Raw genomic sequence first — 14,346 nt, 5'->3', positions numbered from 1 at the left:
TATGAAATATCCTATGTGTCAAGATTGTGTGTTTTTTATGCTATGAGTCTTGATCCTTTGAATGTGTTACCAATCTATACAATTTTTATGTTGCAAAACAGAATTGCATTGCCATTGCTGTATGCTTTTAATTTGAAAATCAATTTTTTTTTTAATGCATATGTTGCAAATTTTCATACAGTCCAGTTTACTTTGTTTATTAATAATTGCTTAAGATCTGATCCTTTAAGTACACAAAGTACTTGTGATTAAAGTAACGAGCCCCACTAGTGATTAAAGTAACGAGCCCCACTATTAAGTGAGCCATAATATTGTTTAGAGCTATGCACAGTTAAGGGTACTTTTGCCATATAAATTTTGGAAGTGCTGGGCCTCAGTCATTTCCACTGGAAATGGCTGAGATCTGGTTGTGCCCCAAACTGGTAAGAATCTTGAATAAAAAGCTGAAACCATTTCTAGACTTCAGGAATTTTAGCAGGCTTTTCTTGAAATAATTTTTCTTCTTTGACTTAAGTAGGTCTACGGAGTGTGGTTGAAGAGTTGGAATTGGAACGAAATCAGCTGCAGGAACAAATTCTTTTCCTAGAAGAGCGTTGTCAGGATTTGGAAGATAGAGTGCAGCTTGAAGGTAGAATGGAGGCTCTTCAGGTGAGCTTCTGTAGTTATGTAAAACCTGTTGATATAAGAGTATTGTTTTATTCTCTGTTTATATTCTTACAATCATAGCCTACAGTAAGACAAAAATGTCAATTTGCGACTAGAAAAATGTCAAAAGGCTACTTTATACTTCATAATTACGTTGGCAGGGGGTGTACACATACTATATTATGCTCTGAAGTTGAAGCCTGTCACTTCTGTTCAGCACATGGAAAAACTTGTTTGGAAGTAAGCTTTGTTATTTGTTTTAGGAACATAGTAAAAGTCAACATGATTTTCATTATTCTTTGTTGAGGGCCTTTGTCAGAAAGTCCAGAATTAGGTTTTGTTACTACTGGCATAAATCTCCCTCTTACATTCCTGAAGTTTCTTTTATATAAATATGTATGTGTATATTTTTATCTTATATATATATACACACACACTTGTCTAAAAGAAACTGTGTAAATATATAAAAACACTTAATAATTTAGTATGATTTCATATATGGAATCTAAACTCCATCTATTAATTTGACATACCTTGTAAAATTATTTAATGAAGGCACCAAAAGGAACAGTAAAGTAAATATGTATGAGAAAAGTTATTTTTAATATTTTCTGATTGTCAAGTTACTATGATAGTTTATAAACCTTATTTTCATTAAATTATATAACTGATCTTACTCAAACTCCTTCAGACGTGCTGCATTAGTCATAGCTCTTTGTTTGTTAAGTTGCACATACCTAAAAATAATTAATGAATTTAAGGTGAAAGACAACCTTATATTAATTATTATTTGAGACTCTTGTAACAACGCCTTTCAATACAGGTAACGTTTGGTGTAGATGAAGAAGGGCAGCTATTGAGGGCGGTACAGGTGTGTTCTGCCTTTTCCAAAATGCTAGCTTATTTTCATAGAGGTGATAAGTTTGCCATGTTTGTGCTATTTGCTGTTGACTCTGGATGTGTGTTCTGCTTTTGGTTTTTGGTTGCTGTTGTCAGATTTCTGTGGTTTTACTTTGAATTGGTGCAGTGGATTTGGCTAGAGTAGGAGATTTGTACTGTGTTTAAAAAAACAAAAAGCAAGCTGTGTGAGTGAAGCTTGCTTCGTTTTTCTTTTCTCCACAGTCCTCCATATGCAGGTTTTTGCATTCCTTTACTCAAAAAATAGGGAAAAAAAAAAAAGATGAAAGTTTGGTACAGTTTTCGAACTGTATGGAAAGTATTTATTTTAAAGCAGGAGCTTCCCCTGTTAAGATAAGTAAGCTGCCTTAATACAGTGTGTGTGTGTGTTCTTTTGGGTACAGAGCAATCATCCTTGAGTCCAAGCTATTTCTTTCTGAAAGGTGGGTTGCATCTATTTGAACTAATATCATACCTGAACTTGTGATATTAGTGTTGTATTTTGCACTGATATCTGATAAAGTGCTGGAATAACAGTCTTTATTACCGTGTAGGATGTGAATCTCCTGAAAAGTCAGATTTTCATTGCTTCAGTTACGCTGTTTTGGGTGCTTGTATGTGATAATCCTCTTTATTATTGTTTTGTTGCAGAACGAAAATGAACGTTTACAAACTCAACTCACCCAATTACGCAACCAACAAATGCGAGATGCGGAAAAGCATCAAATTCTGATTTCTGGCTTGAATGAGCAACTTAAAGGGTAAAGTAAAAGTTCCTTACAACTTCGTACAGAATTAGATTCTTTTTGCTTTAAACTTAAACTTCTAATGAGAAGTATAATCTCTTAAAACACTTGAAAAATTACTTTATTCCTGCTTCTGTTTACAGTAATGTTATTTTTGTACTTGGTAGTTTAAATGGAAAGTGTAAAAATAATTACTCTTTCACAAACATAGTCTGGGGATAGTAAATATAGAAAGCTTAAAGCAAGCTTTGTTTTCAAAATACATGAATATGTATTTTCTTCTTAGATTAAGTGACAGAAATAGCTTTCTTGAAACTTCCCTTGGAGAAAAAGAACAAAAACTGTTGATCACGACAGAAAAACTAGAACAAATTGAAACTTTGAGGAAACTGCTTCAAGAAAAGGACCTTCTGAACAAAGAGCTTGGTGAAAAGTTTGTGCATACTGAGCAACAAGTAAGTTGAAGTTATTGTTAGATAGAATTTAATTTATTAGAACTGGCAAGCATTACCCATAACTTTCAATTTGTGTCCCAGTGAAAACATCGATATTGCTGCTATCTGAAGGTTTTTGCTCTGTTTATTTACAGTTTTGTTCACTTCATGTAATTGCTTTGCTTTAAGTTGGGTGTAAGGACCCAACTTTGGTTTTCTTAGACCAAGCACAGAGCTTTGCATGAAAGTATTTATGTTTTATTGGGGTGATAAGTTGTCCTTGTTTATGAATTTCAAAGTATAAAATCCACTGTTACATAAACTCCACATTACAAATCTATCATCAGAATTTTAGTATAATACTGTACGTGTCTATCACACTGACTTTTATTTTTCATACTAAGCTGAATGAAGCCTTGAAGAAATGCAGTGTGTATGAAGTGGAGAACACTGAGCAGAAAACAGTCATCACTGATCTAGCAGAAAAAGTTGCTACACTGAAGGAAAAGGTAACTCATTAAAAGATGAAATTTTATGTTCCTTTGACATGGCCCATTTAAATGTCAGCAAAATAACAGCATTAGCTACTAAAAATTGCATACGCTAAACTTCCTGTATGCTAAAAGAATCTACAGAATAACATGGTTATCTGGTGGCTGTACAGTTGGGTACAGATTGATTACTTTAGATACTTGTTCTACATGTGGAGTGTAACTTCCACTCTCCCTCTAAGGTATGTTTGAAGCATTCTGGTAACATTATCTTCTTGATATTTAGGCTTTGAAGCAAGATGACATGGTAGAGTCGATGCAGCTGGATCTGGACCAGACAAATGAAGAGCTTGACAAATTGAATACAAGCCATTTAGAGGAAAGATCTCAACTTATTCAAGATCTTCAGAAACGTGAAAGAGAAATTGATAATCTTAAAGAAGCATTGGCAGAAAAAGACAGGGAGATGTCTCTCCTGTCTTTAAATATGACAGAATATTCAGAACAGGTTATCATCCTGAAGCGTCAAGCGCAATGCAAAGAGGAAGAAATACGAGGCATGGAAGAGGCTTTATCAAAGGCTGAAAGGGAAACTCATTTACTTAAAGAAGTTCAAACAGCTGACATAAGGGATGCAAGTGTGAAGATCTCTGTCCTTTCTGAGCAGAGTAATACAATGAGACTGGAGCTAGAAAGAGTTAGAGTTGAGAATGAAGCTAAAACCAAAGAAAATGAGGAATTAATAAGACAAAGCAGTGAGAACAGCATTAAAATTAAGGAGCTCCATTCTGAAATCAAGGCCAGCAGTGTTGCATACCATAACAAACTTGCAGAGTGTGAGTCACAAATTACTTTACTGAAAGAACAAATCAGTAAATCATCTGAAAAGCTACAAGAAACTGAGGATAAACAAAGAAAAGAAACTGAATATTTGAAATCTCAACTTGAGGAAAACAATGCTCTGAAGGAAAAATGGAACGGTTTGCTTAAAGAGAAAGAGACTAAAGCAGAGGCACTTGAAAATGAGTTAAAATCAATCAAAGATTCATACAACAAACTGGTTTTGGAAAATGCTAAAAAAGATGAAGAGTTGGCCGAATTATCGGGGAAGCTTACAAAACATACTGAGCAACAGGAAACAATTAAAAAAGAATTACAAGAGAAACAAGAGTTCATTATTTCATTAGAGCAAAAGCTTGGGGTTTTGGAGAAGCAAAATGAAGAGACTAAACTTAAATTAACTGGAGATCTGGAAGCCAAAGAGACATGTTGCAAAGAACTTAATAACCAATTACATGAAATACATAAACAAATTAACAAGATGGAAATAGAGACACAGGAGAAAGCTTCAACTAATAAGCAATTGCAGGCAGATCTCGAAGGGAAGGAAGAAAAATTGGCAGAGCAAATAAAAGCAAATGAATATCTGAAAAAAAGTATAGATACAGTGTTGAAAGAGAAGGAACAGCTAATCAGTGAAAATGAGAATTTTTTTAGTGTGAATTGTTAAATAAAATCCAGGCTGTGGCAGAAATAGAGAAGAAGTTATCTGTTAGCGCTGCTGAGTACGAAAAAACTCTTTCGGTACTAAATGGTGATAAAAACTCTCTGGCAAGAGAGATTGAACGACTTTCGGTACTTGCCGAGCAAAAAGAAAATTCGGTTGCAGAACAGCTGCGGGAGAAAACAAAGGAATGTAATGTGCTAGCTGATCAGTTGTTTAAAAGCAAGGAAGAGACACAACAGTTAAATGTACAAATGCAATCACTTCTCATTCATCTGAAGGATACCAGAGACAGAGAAATAACGAAAGAAGAGCTGTTAAATAATAAGCTGTCTGAATGCAATAGCCTAATCCAAGATCTCAGCCATAGTAATGAAAAGAATTTACTACTGCAGGAACAAATTGAAAAGATAACTTTGGATTTTGAAGCTGCAAACAGGTCTCTAGAAGAGAAAATGCTTCAAAATGATTCATTACGTAAGGAAATGGAAGAGAGCAAGCTTTCTGTTACAGAGTTGCAGGATGAAATTAAAAATCTTAAAGATGAAAAAACAAAGTTATCTCAGTTGGTAGAGGAAAGAGATCTGACTGTAAAATGTCAGGGTTCAGAACTTGAGAAGTTTCATAGGCAAGTTTCTGAAAAAATGGAAGAAAGTACAGTGTTAAATAATCAGCTACAACTACTAAGCAAAGAAATGGAGGTGCTGAAGCATGAAAAGGAGGACGTTTCAAGCTTATTGAGCAAGAAGTCACATGAATGTGAACTTCTTCGGTCACAGTTGGTACAGCAACAGTCTGAAGTTACTTCAGCAAGGCAACAAGCACATACAGCAGCTCTAGAAAATGAAAAGCTAAAAGTAGACATTGAAACAGTTAATGTTATGGTAATGAAAAAGTCAGATGAAGTAGCTGCTTTAACTTCACACTTGTCCCAACAAAGTCATAATATTTTAGCTCTGAAAGACCAAATTGATGGCCTCTTGATGGAAAAAGAAAACTTAAAAATTGGCTTTGAAGAAAAAGAAACTCTTCTTTCTGAAAAGGAGACTCTGATTCAGCAAATAAAAGATAGCAAAATGGCAGGAGAAGGGCAATATATGCAAATAATTTCAGATCTGCAGAACCAAATGGAAGCCTTAAGTTTTGAAACCAGCCAGCTTAGACTCACAGTGCAGGAAAAAGAAAATGAATTTCAGAGGCAAACCCAAGAATTAAAGTTATTAAAAGATAAATCTGAAGAGTCTGATGTACTTAGGGTTCAATTGTCTGAGAATATCCAGGTTATTTCTGACCTTCAATATCAGCTTAGAAATGTGACAGAAAAATCATCCCAGCTGAATGATTCAGTTGTGCAGAAGGATAAATCTTTAAAACAAAAGTTAGATGAATACATCAGTTTAAAAGCACAGTTTTCTGAGGTACAGGAATCTTCTGTTTTGCAGCAGAAACAGTTAGAGCTTTTAACCTCTGAAGCAGAAAAGTTAAAAGTACTTGTTTCAGAAAAAGAATTAACCATCAACAATATCTCGTTATTTAGTGAGGATTTAAAGACGCAACTTCAAAAGAAAGAGAATGAATGTGAGGTCTTAAAGATACAAGTGGTAGAGCTGGAGGAAGTGAAAGTAAATTTACAAAAAGAAATACAACATCAGAAGAATGTAATAATTGGGATGGACCAGTCCTTATCAGAAAAGGAATCATGTTTAATGGAAAATAAAAATCTCCTCAAAACTCTGAAGGAGAACGCAAGGAGAGATGAAGAAAAGGCTAATTTAATTTCTCACCTCCGAAGTCAGGTACATGAACTAACACAAGAACTACAGAAATCTAAAGAACTAGTGCATGAGAAGGAAAATGCCTTTTTATCTCTTCAGGAGGAAATTGAAACACAGTGTGAACTAAGATCTGAGTTGAATACTGTTGGGAAAAAAGAACTTATTGCCGGACTGCTTAATTCTTTAAAGGAGAAAGATACCAGTATACAGATGGCATATAGCAACATTAGTGTTCTTTCTAGTGAGATTGAGGTTCTCAAAGAAAAGTTAGAGAAAAGTGGTACAGCCTTGAAAAACCTTACTAAGGAATTTCAGGAAAAGAATGAGAAGCTTGACATTAGCCAGAAGAAAATGGATTCTTTGACTGTTGAACTTGACTGTCTTAGAAAAGAACACCAAAAAGCACTAGACCAAATAAGTGCACGGGAGGAAGAACTACAGCAAAAAGAATTGGCTGTGGAGTCTCTACGTGTGAAGTGTACCGAACAGACAGATAACATAGCATGTTTGAAGTTAGAGTTGAACAATATACATTCCAAATCATCTCAAGACTCTCATGACAACACACTTTTAATAGGTAGCCTGCAGTACCAGGTAGAGTCTTTAGAGAAAGAAAAAAATCTGTTACAGGAAGGTGCTGCTAAACTGATGGCTGAAAACACACAACTGACTGCATCTCAAAAGCATTTGCAAAAGAATTTGGAAGAGCTCAGAGAAATCAATAAAAACCTAGAAACCAGTGAGAATTATTCAAGAATGCAGATAGATGCTGTCAAACTGCAGATGAAGACTGAAAAAGAGAAGTTACAGATGCAGGTTGGTGTGAAGGGCGAAGAACTTTCTAAATTAGAACTTAAATTTGAAACTCTAGAACAAAGTCTACTTGAGTCAGAAAACAAATGGGTGACAGAACTTGATAGGGCAACTTTACGAAATAATCTTACTGAGCAATTGAACAGTTTAAAAAGTGAAATGAAATCAAAGGATAGCAAAATCCAGTCTTTGCAGCAAGAGCTGGATCTTATAAAAGAGGAATTAACTCGAAGCTTATCTCTGTTACTTAGTAGTAGGCTTTTATGTAAGGAAAAGAAGGCGCAGACTTCACATTCTGAACTGCAGCTAACTGATAGTAAAATTCATTTGGAAAAATTCTCCACTCTGATAACCACTATTTTGAGCAAAGAAACAGAAGGAGAGCAATTGCAACTGGTGCTTTTAGAAAAACAGAAAGAATTAGACACCGTAAAAGAGGAATTTAAAAGTATGCAGTCACTTGAGAAGCAGAAAGAGTTGCTGCAAAATGATATTGAAAAGTTGAAGGGAAAGTACAAATCTGAAATCGAATGTCTGGTAGAAGAAATGGTCACAGTCAAGGAAAAATTAACTAAACAACAGTCTGTCTTGCAAGAAAGGGAAGAGTCGTTTGCAGAAATAAATAAGCAGGTTGAATTTCTTCAAGACAAGATAAATGAATCAGAAGAAGTAGTAAGAACTAGTCAAGAAAAACTGCACATTGAAGGTAAAAAAGTAGCAAGTCTTTCTGAAGAAATAGGAAAAAAAGATCAAGTCATTGAAAACTTATCTTGCCAGGTGAATCAGCAGAAGGATTTAATTTCTGGTCTAAGCCAACAACTGAAAGAAAAGGACTGTTCCGTTACCCAGATCATGGAATCATTAACTAATGAAGTTCTGAATTATTCTGAAGAGAGAAATACATTAAATATCAAACTGCAAGACCTTGAGGCTGTGCATAATAGATCTGTAGGAGAGCTAAAGCAAGTATTGCAGGAACTTGAGGATTGTAAGAAAGAACTGGAACATAGTCAGGTTATGTTAAGCAGTAGAGAAGCTGTGCTTAAAGATTTAATGAATGAAAAAGAGGAGATGCAGTTTAATCTTGAGAAAATTAGCAGGGAAAAAGAGAGTCTGAAAAAGAAACTTCAAGCAGCATTGATAATAAGAAGAGATCTAATGCAAAAAGTTGGAAAACTAGAGAAGAGTGGACAGGAGGAAATAGAAAAAGAACAAAAAAAAGCAGAGGAGTTGTTGAGCAAAGTTAATGAGTTGACAGACAGGCTGAAACTAGTTGAATTCCAAAATAAAGATTTTGAGTTTCATCTTGGAACTCTGAAGCAACAGCTCTTGGAAAAAGATGCCACAATAAGTGATTTGACTGAAACTTTGTCTGCAAAAGCCTCTTACTTAGAGAAACTTCAGGACAATATTGCACAATTAAATGATGTTCTTGCTGAAAAACAAAATATATGTGAGCAGAATCTAAAATCCTTAGAGGAAAAGGACTGCATGCTTGCTCATATGCAGTCAGTGCTTGATGAAAAAGCAAGTGCATATGAGGAGGAACATTCTCAGTTGGTCTTAGCTCTTGAAAAGATGAAGTCTGAAGTTAAGAAGAAGGAAGAATTGTTGAAAAATTCTAGTTCAGAAGAGCCTGATTTGTGTGCTGGGGACAGCAAGAAGTGTCTGGATCCCAACAATGACATTAATGTCATCAGTCAATTAAAAAAAGAAAAAGAGGACTTGGAGAGGGAGCTGTTGGCCAGGAAAGAAGATATGAAAAAATTTCAGAAAGAAAGGGAAGAGCACACTAAACTTGCAGCAGATTTTGATGAACAAAAAAACCACCTCGAGAATCTCAAACAAGAATGTAAAGCAATCTGGGAAGTTCTTCAAAAACAATGTAAGGAACTCAACTTTAATCAGTTAGAAGAATACTCTCTAGGGAAACAGCTAGCTTCATCTATGGCAGCGCTCATGCCAGGAGAAGCAACAGCTGACCTAAGGAATTTGGAATCAGACAAACCACGAAGCAAAGTCCAGGTTGCATCCTTAAAAGAGTCAGAAAACATTACTTCAGTGGCAAGTACAGACACTGAGTTAAAAGAACTGACATGCAATTATGCAAAGCTTCATGAAGAAACAGGAATGTTAAAGACAGAGTTGAGAAAAATATCAGTTGAATGTGGTGGTGAAAGAAAACAGACGGTCAACTTAAACTCTTTGAGTCTGCAGGAGCAGTACCAGGAGCAATGTGAGGACAGCTTGTTGGAGGTCATACGGCAGCTACAGAAAAAGGTAGAAGCATATGAGGCTGAAGCTACAGACATGAAGACAGCACTTGAACATGTGAATAATGAGAAAGAGGCACTTGTTAAAAAAAGTGAAGGTGATTACAAGATGAGCCAGGAGAAACTGCAGAGATTGAGAATTGAAGCTAAGAAGGAGGTAGCAGAAAAGAATGAGGAAATAGAAGCATTGCATTGTTTGCTTACAGGTTTCAAAGATAAACTTGATCTGGAAAAGGAATTGGTAAACAAAGTTGTAAAGGAGGGCCAAGAAGCAGCCCACCATTACGAAACAGCATTGGAAGAATTGAAGAGTGAAAGAGAGAAACTTGTCAGTTGCTTAGAAAATTCTAATTTGGAGCTAATTAATATGAAAAAGGAGGTAAAACATTTCAGTGAAGAAAACAAAAAACTTCTGACAGAGCTATGTATGCTACGTGAGAAGGCTGAGATGACTAGACCCGTGGGGTCGTGCAAGGAGCTTAAGGAAGAAAATGATCCTGAAAAAGAATTGGGAGAGTTTTGCATGGGAAGTAATTCTCTTCGAGGAAAGCTGCAAGGTAAAGGCACCTGTTTTCAACTTTCAGAGACTGATGACTCCGGGAAAACTAAACTGAGAGAAGTAACAGATTGTCAAATCAAGAAACAAATGCAGATGACTGAAGAACCTGCAGATGTAAGTGATTCTAAACCACAAGAGCAAAGAACTGTAGCAGAAGAGAAGTCCAAAGAACGTCTTCAAAGGAAATTGCAGGCGGCTTTAATATCACGTAAAGAAGCCCTGAGAGAAAATAAATGTCTAAAAGACCAGATTGATAAGCTAATGTTGGAAAGAGAAGAACTGGTGAACAAGACAGGTATGCTTGAACAGTTGTTAGAGCTTGGTAGAGAAAAACAGTGTTCAAGTACTGTTTCTCCATTGTCTGAAGAGGAGAGCCTGGTTTCCGAAAATGCTAGGCTGCTGACTGAAAATGAAAACCTCACCGCAGCATGTGAAAGTCTTAAATCCACCATGGAGACTATAGTTCAGGAAAAAGAGGCCTTTTCTCTCCAACTAAATACCTTAAAAGATTCTCAGACAGTTGAACTAACAGGATGGAAGGCTAAACATAGTGAATTGAAGCAGGAATATGAATCGCTTCTTCAGGCTTATGAGAATATCAGTAGTAAAATAGCAGATATGAGGCAAGTTATTGATCTCACTAGAAAAGAGAAGCAAGAGGCTATTCAGAAACTCAGGGAAGGACAATCTGAGAAGGAGGCCATTGAGAAGCATTTACAAAAACTCATTGATGAAAATGAGGTTCTTGAGAATCAACTGAAACAACTTGGTGAATCCAAGCAAATGGAAGTTGATGAATTACAAAGTAAATCAGAAAGGCAGATTCGTGAGCAAGAGGCAAGGATGCAAGAACACCAGAGTCGTCTTCATGAACTCACGGATCAGAATCATCAGCTAATGGAAGAAAATGAGCAGCTGAAACAAACTTCTGAAAATTTAAAGCAAGCTTTAGAGAAAATTCAGAATGAAAATGATATCCTTCATAATAACATCACTGTAACTAAAGCAGCTTTGGGAGAGCTCCAAGTTCAAATGGAAGTGTACCAAAATGATATGCAATCTAAAATCAGTGATGCATTAGATGAGAATGAGTCATTGTTAAAGGATGTTAATGTGTTAAAGGATAAACTCTCTGAAAAAGAGCAAGATATGCTTGCCCTGGAACAAGAAAGGAAATTAATTTCAGAAAAAGCGGAAGAAACTGAAAAATCTTTAGACCATAAAAGTAATTGTCTAACAAAGCTGGACATGGAATGTAAAAATCTTACACAAGAAATTGTTAGTCTAAATGAAAAAGTTAAGATTTTAGAGGATGATAAATGTCTGTTACAGGAAGAATTAGAAAATGCACAAGAAAGTTCTTACAAAGTAAAGAATGAGAGAGAATTTCTTGAGACAGAATTGCTTAATCATGTGAAAAAAGTCGATCATCTTACAGATAGGATGAAATCTGCACAGGTACAGAATAACTTCTTGTTACAGCAACTGGAAGAATTAAAGGCAGAAAAATGTAATGTGATTAGAGAAAAAGAACAACAGCAGTTACACCTTGTAAAAATGTTTGAGGAGAAAGTGAAAAGTGCTCAGAGGGATAATAGTGGAAATAAAAATAAAACAAAAGAATTGCAAGAACTCTTAAAGGAGAAACAGCAGGAGATCAACCATTTGCAAAAGGATTCTATAAAGTTCCAGGAGCTGATCCTGGATTTGGAAAGATCTGTGAAACTGTCACAATCAAAAAGTGAAAAATTTGAAAAGGACTTAAGTAACATGTCAGAAAAGCTTGCAAAATCAAATGAAGAAATATATCATCTCAAGGGGAAGATTTCTTCACAGACAAACTTGTTGGATCAGTCAAAGAATGAGGTGGACAGGCTTACAGATGAGAATCTAAATTGGAGAAAAGAACTTCAGAAGAAAGAGGATGAACTACAAATTCAAAAGAGAGAATATGAGAGAGAATTGGAATTTAATCTTCAACAATTAAAATCCGTTCAAAGAAGAGCACTTTTGAACCTAGAGGAAAGACATGGTGCCCTTCAGAGAGAAAAAGATAGGGCAGTTAATGAGATTCATGGTTTGCAAGAGGAAGTTAGCATGAAGGACTCTCAAAACAAGAAACTGCAAACAGATTTGAATGCAGCTTTGGCACAATTAGCTGCTTTTACAAAGTGTATGTCCTCTCTTCAGGATGACCGGGACAGGGTAATCACTGAAATGAAAACCTGGGAAATGCAGTTCAAAGAGGCCATCCAAAGTAAGGAGAAGCAGATAGAAGACAGCAATAAAAGAGTAATGTCGTTACAACGTGAACTGAAAGACAAAGTCACTCAGATTCAAGAACTGAATATCAAATATTCTATGATGGAGGAAAGAAAAGATGAACTGTACTTGAGGCAAAAATCTGTTGATACACAATGCTATGAAGAGCTCTGCAGAATCAAGGAAGAAAACACGGGTTTTTTTAACAGGCAGCGAGAACTGGAGAATGTTCTTCAGTCAAAAGAAGCAGCTTTGCAAGCGCTCCTTGAAGAAAATAATTCTCTTCAGCGTCTCATAGAGAATAGTAAAAGTGCAGAAAGAGAGATAAAAGCTCTGGAAAGTAATTTTACAAGACAGGAACAAGAATTGCAACAGGTTCTAGCTGAGAAGGAGAAAATTAATGCTGAATTGCAAAAGCAGACTACCATTTCTGAGCAAATGAAGATCATGCTAAATAATAAAGACAAAGAAATTTCCTTACTAATTTCTTCAAAAGGTAATGAAATTTCTGACTATCTGATTCAGGTACAGACTCAACACAGAAAACAAATCAAAGAATATGAACTTCAGTTAAGGTCTTTGCAGACAGAGAGACAACAGTCTGAGGAGTCATGTCACAGGATGGAAAATGAATTGAGAAATCTCCAGATGAAAGCAGACAAAGCAGGTCAGGATAAGGCTGTAGTTGCCAGTGAAATAGATGCCTTTAAAAAATCAATGTCATCTCTTCAGAATGATCGGGATGAGCTTTTTTCTAAATACAAAGAGCTGGAACTTCTTCACCAAGATGTCTTAAATCAGCGGGACAGTCTTATAGTTGGCAATGCAAGTGAGATTAATGCTCTGAAACAAGAACTAAGGATACTTCTCAATCAGAGAGATGATCTTCATTCTGAAAATGCAATGTTGAGTGCACAGCTGGTAAAGTATAGGGAAGATCTTAACCAAGTTTTAACTCTGAAAGACCATCAGCTGAAAGACTTACTTAAGCAGAAATTGGATTGTATTAAAGGCCTTGAACAGGAAAAATATGATCTTCAAAAACAGGTAAAAGAAATGCAACTTTCCAGTCGACTGCAAAAGGATACTGCTGTATCCTTGGAACATGAAAATAAAAAATTACTGTCTAAAGTAAATTACTTAGAATCTTTAATTGCATCATTAAATAAAGAGAAACTCGTTTCTGAATCTGGAGAGAAACTCCTAACTAGCGATAGTGTTCAGAAAAAAGAATGTGTATCCAATGGACAGTATGGAGAAAATCTTCAGAAAAAGATTCAAGATTTCCAGAAGTCAAGAGGCAGAAAGACTAAGGATGCAGATGAGCAATACAGTAAGACTCTTCTGACACCTGAACATGGAGATGAACCGGATGCTTTTGCAGAGAAGATGATATTAGAAGTTCAGTCTCAAAACAGTGAGCTGAGGTCCCAAAATGAGGCTTTCGGGAAAGCAATGACTGCTCTGCAAAATGATAGAGATAGGATAATAGAGGATTTAAAGGTTCTTCAGAGCAAATACACATCTGAACTCAAGACTGAAAGAAAGAAAGGAAATGAACTTGAAGCTGAATTGGATGACTTTAAATTGCATCTTATCAGTATGCTCAAAGAAAATTCTCTTCTGAATCGTGTTATTTTTGATGATGCAGATAAGGTTACGCTTGATCAGATTGCTGATGAAATCGAAAACCTGTGTAGGACATTAGTCAGTCGTGAGATGGAGATTAGCAGGCTCTCATCTGTGTGTGGGAATTATGTTCACCAGATTGAAGCATTTTCCAAGTCTATGGCCAGTCTTCAGGATGACCGAGACAAATTGCTGCAGGAACTCAGCAATCAGAAGGTAACTTCAGAAACAAAACAGGGCACAGCTTCATTTCCCATTGGTTGCAACAGCGTCATTGAGATAAATTCTTTTAAAAGTAATTTGGATATGTCTCAGATC

At 35.8% G+C, this 14,346-nt stretch overlaps 1 protein-coding gene across 1 annotated transcript in view; it reads left to right on the top strand.

Moving 5' to 3' along the window:
- LOC104507747 (golgin subfamily B member 1-like) overlaps positions 1 to 14,346 on the top strand; it is a gene marked incomplete at its 3' end in the record, with an annotated part of 31,365 nt that overhangs the window by 16,583 nt on the left and 436 nt on the right. The window contains exons 16-24 of the mRNA XM_010149122.1: positions 518 to 648; positions 2,194 to 2,303; positions 2,575 to 2,743; positions 3,127 to 3,231; positions 3,500 to 4,612; positions 4,735 to 5,601; positions 5,761 to 9,957; positions 10,021 to 11,244; positions 11,380 to 14,244. Coding sequence (XP_010147424.1) covers positions 518 to 648; positions 2,194 to 2,303; positions 2,575 to 2,743; positions 3,127 to 3,231; positions 3,500 to 4,612; positions 4,735 to 5,601; positions 5,761 to 9,957; positions 10,021 to 11,244; positions 11,380 to 14,244 — 10,781 coding nt within the window. The remainder of the gene's footprint in view (positions 1 to 517; positions 649 to 2,193; positions 2,304 to 2,574; positions 2,744 to 3,126; positions 3,232 to 3,499; positions 4,613 to 4,734; positions 5,602 to 5,760; positions 9,958 to 10,020; positions 11,245 to 11,379; positions 14,245 to 14,346) is intronic.

This window comes from Eurypyga helias, unplaced genomic scaffold (assembly GCF_000690775.1).
Source record: "Eurypyga helias isolate BGI_N326 unplaced genomic scaffold, ASM69077v1 scaffold40693, whole genome shotgun sequence".
NCBI classification, from domain to species: Eukaryota; Metazoa; Chordata; class Aves; order Eurypygiformes; family Eurypygidae; genus Eurypyga; species Eurypyga helias.
The sequence above is the reverse complement of the archived record's forward strand: the minus strand, read 5'-3'. Positions and strand labels throughout refer to the sequence as shown.